Genomic DNA, 12,994 nt, shown 5'->3' on the forward strand with positions numbered 1-12,994 from the left:
CACCATAGCTCGGACCTTTATTAGCTTTTTAAAGACTCTTTTTATACATTTAGATAAAGCTATGTTTCATACCAGGGATATACATTTTAATAGACTGTAGAGGTGTGCTGTTCAGTGTGTGTAAAATGTGTGCATGCATCATTAACAAACGCACTGTAATTAAGGACCACTTCAAACTAATGTAGCTGTACATTTATCTCAATTATACCGGTGCTCCAGTCAAAGTAATTAGGCAGCAGTATGAAAACATTTCAGCCCTCTGCATTCCAGAGATGCTCCCAGGACCAGCTCCAAACCCTGAGACATGTTCTGCTTTACTCTACTACACCATTGTTCTATTGATGCCTCTGAATTACTCATGCAGCTGCTGTGGTGACTGCAGTACAGACATGATCAAATTGGAGATGCCAGCCAGCATAAAGACACATGACAGAAGCAGAATGGAGCTCATAGGCTCGCTGCTGCAGGATTTAGATTATTGATGCAGGGTTTGGATAGCTCTGATGGCTTTAATCCCAAAGCTCTGTTTAATCCCAACTATATACTATTGTAAGTTAACTGACAAAATATGATATTTCTGTGGCAGAAATGGGCTGCTGAATATTATCATTAAATAACTGTCTGCACTGAGTTTTTGCAAAAAAAAAAAAAAAAAGGGGGAGACAAGACAAAATAGTTCTTTTTAAAGAGATTATAATTCTGTGCATAATTAGGAGAAAGCCAAGAATGGTGCTGAGGTGTCATAATGATGATTTCAAGTTATTTGCATGGCTATAATATCTAAATATTCTCTCCCAGTGCACGAGAAAGGAAGTGGATTAGGATAATTGAATCTTGGTAGTAAACACCACTAAACTCCACAGAGATTTCTGTTGATGATTTTGCTTGATAATTTCTCTCCATTATGATATTAAAAACTACCAGATTAAATCTGGACTCTGTTGTTTGATGCGCTTGAGTCTAAACGATCAACTGTGATATTCCGAGTTGAAAGCAGTAAATAACGCTGATAATGCTGATGTTTGTGTACAACCTCAGCCTGCACACAATGACCGGGTCTTGCAGAGGGCAGCAATCTCAAACAGGAGGCTGACAAGAATCTGGTCCCCCCCCCCTTCCAACACCCACCCCCCCATGAAAAATATTCCTCCTCCTGCAACACATTACAGGGCGGCGCTGGCTCTTTGACTGCCAGTCTCCGGGACAAATAGAAACGCGGTGCTTCTCGGGAGTCCTCCAATCCCCGCATCCAGGGCGGGGTTTCGGGTCGAAACCAGAGAGAGAATCCCAAAAATGACATCTAGATTGCGGTGGAGCAGGGAGCGACTGGGACGCTGAGGGAAAGAAAGAAAGAAGTCAGAGCTAGATCTCGTTTTTAGGATCTAACCAAAAAAAGACGCACCAAAAAGGCGCATCAAATTACGCGCGGTTTCCAGTGTGGATGCCTCTGCTTCAGCGCGGACTTTTATTGCCTCTTTGGAAATGTAGTTGCATTCTTGAGAAAATCTCAAGAAGGCAATTGTTGTTACTAGTTGATGAGAGAAGTGAAAGCCGTTGAGGCTCCGTTTCCTGTGTTTGCCAGCGTGCTGCAGCTGGGCTGAAGAAGCCCCGCAGGGCTGACTGAACACCGGTCTTCTTTCCCCGCTTCAAACCTCAGACAGTCCGCTGACAGTCCGCTGCAAAAGTCGGTGGAGAAAAAAAAATGTGCGACCTGATGCCAGCCTCCCAACCCGCGGAGAAAATCGGAAAAATGAAAAAGTTGAGGAGAACTTTGTCCGAGAGTTTCAGAAGTATTGGTGAGTAAGCGGACTTGTTTTCCATTTTCTAACCCATTTTCCAGCCCTTTGTGAAAAATCTGAGTTGAAAAATGTCTCCAGCAGCAGCAGCAACAGCAGCAGCAGCAACAGTACAGGCTGCTGCTTCCTACTGAGGTGATGTCTGGTCACAGTTGGGGTTAGCAGCCATGGAAAAGCCACAAACCTGGCCCATCCTCATTTCCTTTTATGTAGTTAACTTCTCTTTTTGTGGGCTTACAGAATTCTTACGAGGCAAACTCATAGTGAGCAGTGTCAAGTTTAGAAGGAGCTGTGGAGACTGTGAAGAAACATGGAATGTTTTCATGAAAATCTGCTGTTGAATTTGTTGTTGTTTGCCCACTTCAGTTTTACATGAAATATAAAGCAGTTTATTCTAGGTTTGCATAGTCATCAGTATCATCATCATCATCATCATCATCGTCATCATCTATTTTCCCATTCACTTCCAATCTGCGGTGTAGATCTTGCAATATATTATTTATAAAAAAAAACTTATTTGTAGGAAAATAAAGAGCAGTTTTCTGTCACATGTAATAATTGTTGCTCATATAAACTCAGCTGATGAAGTAAAGAAGATGAAATCATGGAGACCCAAACCTTAACTTAACCAACCCATACTGGATTTCTGGGGAAGATACTATATATCAGTATATATCAATATCAGTAATATCAATGAGATATTGGTTGATGTTGTATCAATGCTGCAAGGAACAATTTTCTCGTCAGGAAGTTGACATTTGAATTATTCATTGAATCCAGATGACGTCCTCAACCTGTTTGTTTTGTATGTTTGAACAATACTCCAAAATATTCAATTTACTGTCACATAAGACAAAGGACACAGTATATTCTCACATTTGAGAGGCTAAAAACTTGAGAATGTTCAGCAGTTTTCTTTGAAAAATGATGTAAGCAATTAATCTAATATCAAAATAGTTGCTTATTAATCAACTAGTCGACTGGCTAATTGGTTATTGGACTAATTGTTGTTTTTTTAACATAAGCATGTAGCCCAACAAACATATTTGAAAGGGACCCCTTAAATTTGGTTATGAAATAATTTGTTTTTTTACAGTGTAAAAATCAACTTGTCAGTGCTCTCTGGTGGACAAATTGTGTAATAGAGACATAGTTTCTAAATGACATTTCTTGTTATTTACAGTATACCTCGATGCACATACAGATATTTTATACATCTATGACATCAGCAGATCCTCTGGTTTGACTCTAGTCATCATTATAGGTGTACATGCTGTAGTCATCATCATTGTCAGGCATCTTCATTCAGTTCCAGTCTCAGGTAAAAGATATACTGGATCTTGCAATAAATTCATACTTATAATAAATGCAACTTTTCAGTCAATATATGTAAGAAAAACTGTGAACTCAACTGTAGAGAAGATACATTTAACAATGATTTGACAAGGAAGATATCAGTATGCAGGGGTTTCATAAAAGCTCATAATGTTATATCAGCAAATATTTGGTTTTTACTATACGATAATAATATGATATAGTAATAAAATACAAAACATAATATAAACACTGATGATAAGGATTTAGATTAGAGTTATTTATTGTGACCAACAGGAACAGAGTGGGACATTTTACAGTGTAAAAATAAACGTTTCACTTCTTTCTGGTGGGCAAACTAACTAAATAGTGACACTGTTTCTAAATGAACTTAAACACATTTAGGATTAATGATTATTTTCATTATTGATTAACCTGTTGATTATTTCCTTTTAAAATCTTTTGTCACATATGACAAAGAAAAGCAGCAAATCCTCACACTGGGGAAACTGACACCAGAGAATATTTGTCATTTTTGCATGATAAATTACAAAAATGATCATTTGATTATCAAAATAGTCTGATTGTTTTTCACATATATCATACACATATTGCTCACACATATGCTGAAACCAAGATAAGCTGAAATCAGATATGCAGCCTTGACAATAAGTTGCTGCATCATCTTTTCACTCAGAGTTTTTAATGTAGTTCCTCTCTTATAATGGATGCTGCTGCTATAGAAACCTCTTATGTGACTCTGTGAACAAAAATCATCACACACACAAACACAATCACACCACTGGTTGTCAAGGTGGACCCATCATATCTCATTTCATCTTTCCCTTTTTTTCCCTCATACACACATCCTGCTGCACACACACACACACACACACACACACACACACACACACACACATACACATTCAGTGCCTTGCCAGGGATCTTCACAGGGTTCAGGGGCCTTTGAAGCATTTTGTGTAGAGAATGAATAGCAGGATGTGGCCTATAAGAAAAGATGAGACATGAACAGAAGTGAGTTTGGGTCGATGTTGTGCGAGAAAAAAAAAGATTGGCATTGACTTTTGTGCTGTGCTGACGCTCATCTCCTATTGGCCATCCTTCCTCCCATCTAAATCAACACATCTGAGCATTGATCAGGCTCTCGCTCTGCTTTACGGATGCTTTAAAAAAAAACACATTCAAAACCCAGCTTTATTGTTTATGTCCTTGGAACAGTGTTGATCCTACCGGTCCCTGTGGGCAGGGCCGCATCACATGTCAAATTATGGCAGCGACCAGCATAATGCATTGTGGATATTTTCATTTTAATAGCTTCAAACCTGTTTAATGGACTGACGCGGGGTCTGTCAAGCTTTTCTGAACTGGTTTGGTCCTCTTTGGTTTTCATGAGCTCAGCCATTAAAGAGCTGTCAGTTTGTCAGGCAGGTGAATGTGAGTACCACATGTTGGGCTTTCAAGTTCATGGAGAAAACCCCAGATGGATTTAAATGGAAATGATTGAACATCTCGAACCCTCTTTAATGCATTTTTTTTTTTGTAATTAAAAATATAACAAATCAAACAAATCTGTGACACTTTCTGCAAGTCAAGTCAATTTTATTTGAATAGCCCAATATCACTAATCACAAATTTTTCTTTACAATCTGTACAGAAATACAACATCCCCTGTCCTCAGACCTTTGATTTGAATAAGGAAAAACTCTAAATAAAAACCTTTTAACAGGGAAAAAAAATGGAAGAAACCTCAGGAAGAGCAACAGAGGAAGATCCCTCTGCCAGGACGGACAGATGTTTTATAGGTGTAAACAAACAGGAAATGTCTACACTGCTTGTTTTCATTGAGCATTCATTAAAAACTATGATTTTGCAAAAACAACATTTTTAATGATAAAAATCAAAAAGTTTCTTTTTAGCCTCCTTGAGAGTGTAATAGTCATGTCCTGATCCAGCAGGATAAATCTACGCAGGGAGGACAATTAACAGAGCCTGTTCTCCCTCCCTCATTACTGCCGTCGAGGTGCCCTTGAGCAAGTCAATTAACCCCCGACTGCTCCTGTGGAGCTGCTCAGTGGCCAACAGATCAGAGTGCGGCTGCAGCTCTGAGGAGGGAATGTGTGATTAAAAGGATAGTTTCTGATTTTTTTCAAGTCTTCTTTGATACAACACTCAAATGCCATATGTGTGTTGAAAGAGTTATGGGATGCTGGGATTGTTCCTCTTGTCGTTACTGGCCAGCACAGTGGAGGTGATGTGGGATAAAATCCACAGTCCTCATTTTGTGCAAAAATACATTCTATAAAGCTAACATTAGCCTTGTACTGTATGAAAATATGTTTCCCACGCAGTGTTTCCCTGCTGAGCTGCATCAGAGGGATAAAACAGAAAACACCATAACTTTGGAAGATATCTACTTTTTTAATGTAAATGTGACATGTGAAGCACAGTATTGCCAGATATGGTGGTTTTCCACCCAAGTAGGTGACTTTTTATTTAATTGGTTGCGTAAAAAATGTTTTCCGTGGGTTGTGATAATAACTTCTTGTACCATTTGAGAGGTTTTCACAGATGAAAAGTGACGCCACATTTCAATAAATTGGCCCCTCCTCTCATCTGAGTAGATTGAGAGTGACACTGCACTGAGTTCAGATGATGATGACTGTCAAAACCAAATATATCAAATTTAAATTTCAGTCTATTACAACCAAGTTGAAACTTTTTCAATTATTATTCTGTCATAGTTCTGTGATAAAATACTTGTAACATCTGTTCATATGAGATGAGTGAAAACTTTTAATGTTTAATGTAACATATTTACATAAAAAAACCCTTTTGGGAAACTATAAAGTAAGCCCAGTCAGAGGCTCTCTGTGGTCACACCTTTTAAATTTCTTGATAGAGATGTTGTCATTAAGCTGTATTTATGTTCATTTTGTCTGAAGCCTTCATGATCATGAATAAGGGATTTGATCAGCGTACGTAGCAGCGCAGGAGTGCCAAGTTAATTTATGAACCATGCTCAAATTACAACAGAAGCTGAAAAATATGTAAATGAGAGCAACTAAATCATGTGCGGATGTAGATCCTTACAAAGGCGACCTGAAAAGGATTTTACATCAAATTAGTGTGGATGTAGTCTGACTGTGTGGGTGTGGAGCATGGCGTTCCTGAAGGTTAAAGGTTAAATGCATCTAATATTATATCAGCTAAAAATATCTCTTAAAGATTTAGGTTCTTCCTCTATTCAGCAGATGAAACATTTGGTTTATGACTTTACATGGATTTATCTTTCACTATATCCCTGATGTTGAACTGTAAATGAAAACACCTTCGTGGATAAACTCTCTGTATGGGAGACAGATTTGGGTTCTTAATGTTTTCCTCACAACTTTGATCAAAAGGCAAATTTCTTCAAGTGAGAGATGCTGTATGAAAAGCAACAGAAGCGGTAATGAGGTGTTATGGGTTTTAAGACAAAAGTACCAGGGTCTTTTTTTCTACAGTGTGGACAAAACAGTCTTCTTTTCCCTTTGTGTATTATGTTATGTCTCCCTCTTATCATTTCTTTCAGAAATCAGTTCTGTTCTTTTTAATAAGCACTCTGGGAATAAATATAGTATAAAGTTTATTTACAGTGAACAAGATGCTCTGACAGCTTCTCAGAGCATCAAAATCTGAATGTTTTGACCAATACATATTACTCAGTCCTTATGTGCTCTAAAGACTGTTCTGCCGCACCACCAAGACATCTTTACTTGATGTTTTTCTTGAAAGTTTTCCAAGTATCTTTTGATTCATATAACATTCACAAAGTAATACTTGATAGCCATATTGTAGTCAAAGCACATTATTTTTTGCACGTTATTTGTAACATGTTAATGTGAAATTTCCTAAAGACAAAGATACATTTTAATTTTCTGCTGATTGACTAATCAATTAATGGACTACTCATTGCAGCTCTAGCTGAAAGGCAGATAGATATTTTTTTAACTTTGGACAGAGTCAGGCTAGCTGTTTCCCTGTTTCCAATAATTGCGCTAAGCTAAGCTGAGCTAATTGTATCCTTAAACTTAAACTTCTAAGCACATATTATTACTGTTTTAGGCAAATCACCATAAAATCACAGACACTGGACCTCCAGGATTCAGGGCTGTGTCAGTCTGAGAAGCTAATGTTAACGTTGTATCATTAGCAGTCATCAGTAGATTGTCAGACATGACTTAGTTTAGTTGTTGGAGTTGTAGCTGCTATCATTAAATATAATGGCACTTTAATGTTATACAGTTAAGCTAAATTTTACTATTGCAGAAAACTAGCTTAGTTTACTTAAATGATTTTTCTCTGACTGGTAACCTGAGAGGACCTCAACATCAAGAGAAACAGGATACATTTGTGATGGTGGTTGTTTAAAACTATGTAAACCACAATTACAGGCCTGGAGTTTAATTTATAGACAATATTCACAATTAAAATTGTAATAGGTCAAAACAGTTAAACAAATTTTCTCAAATCGTTCAGCCATACAAAAAGGGAAAAATATATTTTTAAGGTAACATTTAACAAAATACAAAGATTATTTCAATTACAAATATTCAACTTCACTATACACTCAGCCAACGTTTGGCATATTTTACAGTGTACTGATATCTAACTATGCTTTCTTGTCTTGTTTGCACTAAATTTTACTCAGCCAGTGCAGAAGCTTTGTCCACCTGCAGAGAAATCCATTGTATTGAGGGTGGATTGTGGCTGTGATGATGCTGTCTGGAGTGTCTGGCTAGTCTTTGGGGACTGTGTGTGTGTGTGTGTGTGTGTGTGTGTGTGTGTGTGTGTGTGTGTGTGTGTGTGTACTGACCCTCAGAGGAGAAGGAAGCAGCAGTTTAACGGCTCAGTGACTGAGCTGACAATGCTTCCAAACACTCAGTCTGACATAAATAAGTCATTTTACCAGAAAGCAGTCCCCAGAGTACTCTGTCTTTTAGCCATCTGTACCGCCTTTCTCATTAGACAACATAATCATCATGAGGAATTAATAACTGAAAAATTGCCTATTGATACTCTCTGTAAGCCTGTTGTGTTATGAGAGAGAGATTCACAAATCAAAGCTGCACAAACAAGCAGGATGCAGTGTTGTTTACTCCCCCTCTTCATAAGTATGAAGAGTATTGAAGTCAAATGCAATATTGTCTTCCCCAGCAATTAATGTGAGAAATGTAATGCATTGTCATTGTGGATGCATAAGGAACAAATAATTCAATGGTGTTTTATTCACTTGTACTTCTGGGAGGATTCAGAAATCATGCATATTTTGCATCTCTAATTTTTACAGTCTGTTCTCCCTACAGTAGGATGCAACATTTTATACATTCATGAAATCTGAAAGTTGTTCCCTGACTGTTTCATAAAGAACAATTGTGATGTCATTTTATGGAAGATGATAATACACCTTTATGTGGGGAAAATCCTAGGAACCACATTTAATGGAGATGTATAGCTACCCTGGGTTTGGAATGACTATAAATGGCCTAAAACTGCCAGACTTTGGCATCCTATTTCAGTTAAGTGTGTTCAGCTTGACCTCCAGCTCTATTTGTTCTCTGTATTTGGCCATTACCCACTCCACTGGTTTTAGTGTTGTTTCACCCTGATTCTTGCCAGATGACCTCTCTATGAATGTCTGTCTAAATAACCCATTTACACTTGGTTAACTTGTAATCTGAATCTGAATATCTTATCTGGATAAGGAAAAACACATATTTATGCACATGTTAATGCATGCATGATACATAGCAATTTGAATGCCACACACATCGTGGTCAAATCTCAGCCAGATGTAAATGACATCTTTACAGTTCAGTTTTCCCAACTATTTTCAATGGAAAGTAGTGATGCACGATATTGGATTTTTTTGCCGCTATCCGATATGCTGATATTTCCAACTCATTGTGGCCGATTACCGATGCGGATACCGATATATGCACTTTTTTTTCCAGCTGGCTGAGGAGGTTATTATGCATGCAAGCATAGATTGTACTAAGTATGATCAAGAAAGACAATATATGAAGGAAGAATTTAGGAAGACTGGAGTTCAGCAGCTCAGCATTAAAACTTTAATGAACCTGCCAAGTGGGAGGAGCAGTAGAGTTTTCTTTGAGTTTATTAGACAGACAAGATTAATGTGCAGGATTTAATCTCTGGTCCACACTCTGGAGCAGAAGGTGGCGGTAATGCATCTAATACGCTGGTTGCCAACTGCTGTTTTAAATCAAAAATACGTTTTTTTTCAAACAGAGTGGTACATCCTGTCAATCGAAGTGTTTCCTTTCTGTGCAGCAGAGCATAGCTCAGCTTCCCGACGGACTGTTGCACCCTGATGGTCCCGGCGCTTCCTCCGCAGGCTCCACTGGACCGTCAGGGTGACACAGTCCGCTGAGGGAAGCACACTCAGGCGGCATTGGAGAAGGCGACAAATCAGTCTCTCATAATCGGCAGAAATGGCCGATGCCGATATTTCATTTTAGAGCTTTTATCGGCCGATACCGATGATGTGCCAATAATATCGTGCATCCCTAATGGAAAGTAGTTAAAGCCTGCTTGAAGAATTGCTAAATGTCACTAGGTTGTGCCATGCACTTATTTGCATATCTGTGACATCATAACATAACACATAGATAAGATTTTAAGAAATTAAAGTTTAAAAAAATGAAGTCAAGTTAAACTCTACTTTGCTTTATCATTATTTATTACTATTTTTCAAGGCGCTATCCTATCATCAATACGCATCTAAATCTACCTCTAATTCCAAAAACTGTTTATGAAGGCTGTTGTGCAGATTGTGGAACTGAAGTGTCAGACACGGATAAAATCACACTTATAAACTGTGCGTATTTTGAGAAAATGTAATAGAGAAATTTTTGAGAAATGTTTACGTAATTTACATTTCTGTCTGTCTGATGATTTGTCAACTGAATGTGTGACACAGCCACATGAGAGCACATTCACTGAGACACTGAGTCTCTTTTTTTGTCACTAAAGGGGTCTTACAGTCGCCAGATCTAGCAAGAAAGTGGCAAAGTTGGCAACAATGGTACAGAAAAAAATCTCAAGCTGCCCTCAAAAAGCTACAGACAAGTCCTTCCTTGATAAAATGAAAATAAATAGAGCCCATACAGCAGCACAGCTTAGGGAGACTCTCAAGGGTCCACTATGATGTGCAAGACCAGGGTCACATAACCAACAGCCAAACCAGCACCAGTGCTATCAAACAGTAGCCCAGTTAGCTCAGCTGGATGCCTTCATTTGTCTCCAGATGTGACCTTCTCCTTGCACACCTTAGAGGTGCCTTTGAGAGTATCCTGTATAACTTCCCTTGACCTGAGATGGACCATGTTTATTGACAAGTCTGCCAGCTCTGCATACCTAATTTGCATATTGAGATAAGATCACAATAATAAGATAATAAGATAATAAGAATGCTTTTGTGTCATTATCCATACAGATCACCTGTCTGGGTGGAAACAGGGTCAATGTGTCACACCATTATTATTCATACAAGTATTTTCTACACTCAGTATTTTCATCTGTCCTGTCAAATTTCAGCATCATATACCCACCAAAACACACAACTTTTTTATTCCAACATACATACACTTGGGAAAATAAGCATTGATATTCTTTTTCATTGCAATAATATTTATCAGTTTTCAGCATGAAGATGCATTCTTCAACGTGGGAGCACATATCTGTGATAAAATATTCTTTACTCAAGGCTACTAGCTTTCTCTGGTGTTTTTTGACCACGCACCACCGTTCATGAAGAAGGCTTTTCACAACCACTGTATGTCAAGGCTGTGACATCATGAATGTCAGTATACGTTGCCATAGCAAAGGTTAACGTTTCCAGCAGATTTAATGCAACTACCCTAAACTGATTGCAACATTACAAAAACACTTTTATGTGTCAGCCAGCTTTGGTAAAACTGAACCAGATTATAAATTTACTATAATCCCAGGTTGAATCTTATTTTTGATCCGACAGTGTAAAAAGCTGTTAAAATATGATGACATTAGCCCCTAGCGGAGATTGTAAAAATCCCAGTTTTTTACTTATTATTGACTTTCCCCATAAAAGTTTACAACATTTCTACTTGGGTAGGATATGTAAGTAATCTCTCTTTCCCTGCTTGTGTTCCTCTGCTCTGATGAAACTCCAGGAGAAAAGTGAGTTATCACCAGGAATAGTCAACTCCTCTTCAGCTCAAACTAAACCTAACCCGCACTGCTTTAATGAGCACAGAATGAATTCCTGACAAATTTCGGCACGGTGACAAGGTTCTGTGCTGCGCTGCCACACATCATCTCTACCATTAGGCTTTTTATTTTGTTCATTCTTCAAAAGATGTCAATACAGGCAGTGTCTGATTTTCTCTCCCTTTCTTCTTCTTGCAGCTTTCAAGAAAGAGGACAGCGGCTTTGATGAGGTAGGTTGAAAACAAGTGAATTTTAGGGAGCTTGTGACATCACTGGCCCAGTTTCAGGGCTATACCACAATGTTGCATGCTGTATTTTTAACTAAAATTATTCATCAAGGTCTCGTTGGCCAGATGTTGTCAGGACGGACTGCATTGCAGCTGATTTTTTTTTTTGGGATGTGAATCCTGCTGTAACTCAGTGCATATGGTGTGTAATATATTCATGTGTGGAGCATGGTGGTTTTCCCTCTCATCTTAGAGACGTCCCTCAGGGTCGGTCGCCTTCATAAGACTTCTCTGGCCTGCCAAATGAGACACCACCAAATGCACCGACCAGATTCTCTCTGCATGACTATACACAGAGCTCCAGATTTTGCCTCACAGCTGTCCCACAGCAGTCTCCAAACATTGTGCCCAAACATCCCGGTGTGAAAACTGATAGAATCTCGCCTTTTTAAAAATATGTTTATTAAAGATTTTTGCTCTTAATGTGAATGCATTGTAATTAAAGTGTGGTCAAACAAGAGCTCAACTAGCTAATTCAGGCCACGTATGCAGGTCTGAGCTATTCAGTGCACTGCTCTAACAAATTTGATAGTATTTGTGCACATTTGCTGTTCGGTTGCACTGAATTTGTGCATGCAAAGTGATAGAAATATGGGTAAAATTATAGTTGTGTGTATTTTTATAGCATTCCTATCTAGGACAGAAATTGAATAACAAATTTGGGAGGAGGTATCTGTGACTTAAAGCTGCTTTAATCATTTTTGTTTGGCCATTTAGGGGCAGAACTCCACAGCATCACACATCCGTTTGACATAGTGGCCTTGTAAAGTTGCTATGGCTAATGTGTTAGCATTAGTTGCCTGTTTAGCAAAATTAGGCTTAATTTATAGTCCTGTTTCTGGCCACTAGATAATTTTAAGTCCAACATTTCATCTCTTTTTAGCTTTGTTTTGGTCTGTTTTTTTGACTCCTCAGAAAATTATCTGGCTCTTTAGTTGCTAAGTGCTCCACTATGTTCACCAGCTAGTCACTAACTTTGTCTGTCTGCTGTTGAGTGCTGATATGATAGGGCACAATGGGCTTATCAAAGATTTTTCACTGAAAACAGCTGACTGCTGCTGTTTGAAACAAAGCTGATGAGAGCGCTGAGACTGAAACCAAACAGTAATGTTGTGGGCTGCAAAACAAAAAGTATGAGCAGAGAATCGCTAAAACACTCGGTAGATCTGGGGGGAAACTGCACAGTCGGCTGATTCTTGAAGGGTTTGTCGCTACAAGCAACACCTTTAGCCATTTGACCCACTGTTTTTATCAAATGAGATTAGATTACTGCAGCTTCAATGTGCAAGACAAGCAGATTCAGACTCCAGAGAAAATATTCGTAAG

At 38.4% G+C, this 12,994-nt stretch overlaps 1 protein-coding gene across 2 annotated transcripts in view; it reads left to right on the forward strand.

Moving 5' to 3' along the window:
- The first annotated feature begins 1,289 nt into the window (after positions 1–1,289).
- Positions 1,290–12,994, forward strand: part of cdk14 (cyclin-dependent kinase 14) — a 199,997-nt gene continuing 188,292 nt past the window's right edge. For both annotated transcript variants that reach the window (XM_044358908.1, XM_044358909.1), the window contains exons 1-2: positions 1,290–1,796; positions 11,580–11,611. In XM_044358908.1, coding sequence (XP_044214843.1) covers positions 1,703–1,796; positions 11,580–11,611 — 126 coding nt within the window. In that variant the 5' untranslated portion in view covers positions 1,290–1,702. The remainder of the gene's footprint in view (positions 1,797–11,579; positions 11,612–12,994) is intronic.

Source organism: Thunnus albacares, chromosome 8 (assembly GCF_914725855.1).
Source record: "Thunnus albacares chromosome 8, fThuAlb1.1, whole genome shotgun sequence".
Classification (NCBI taxonomy): Eukaryota; Metazoa; Chordata; class Actinopteri; order Scombriformes; family Scombridae; genus Thunnus; species Thunnus albacares.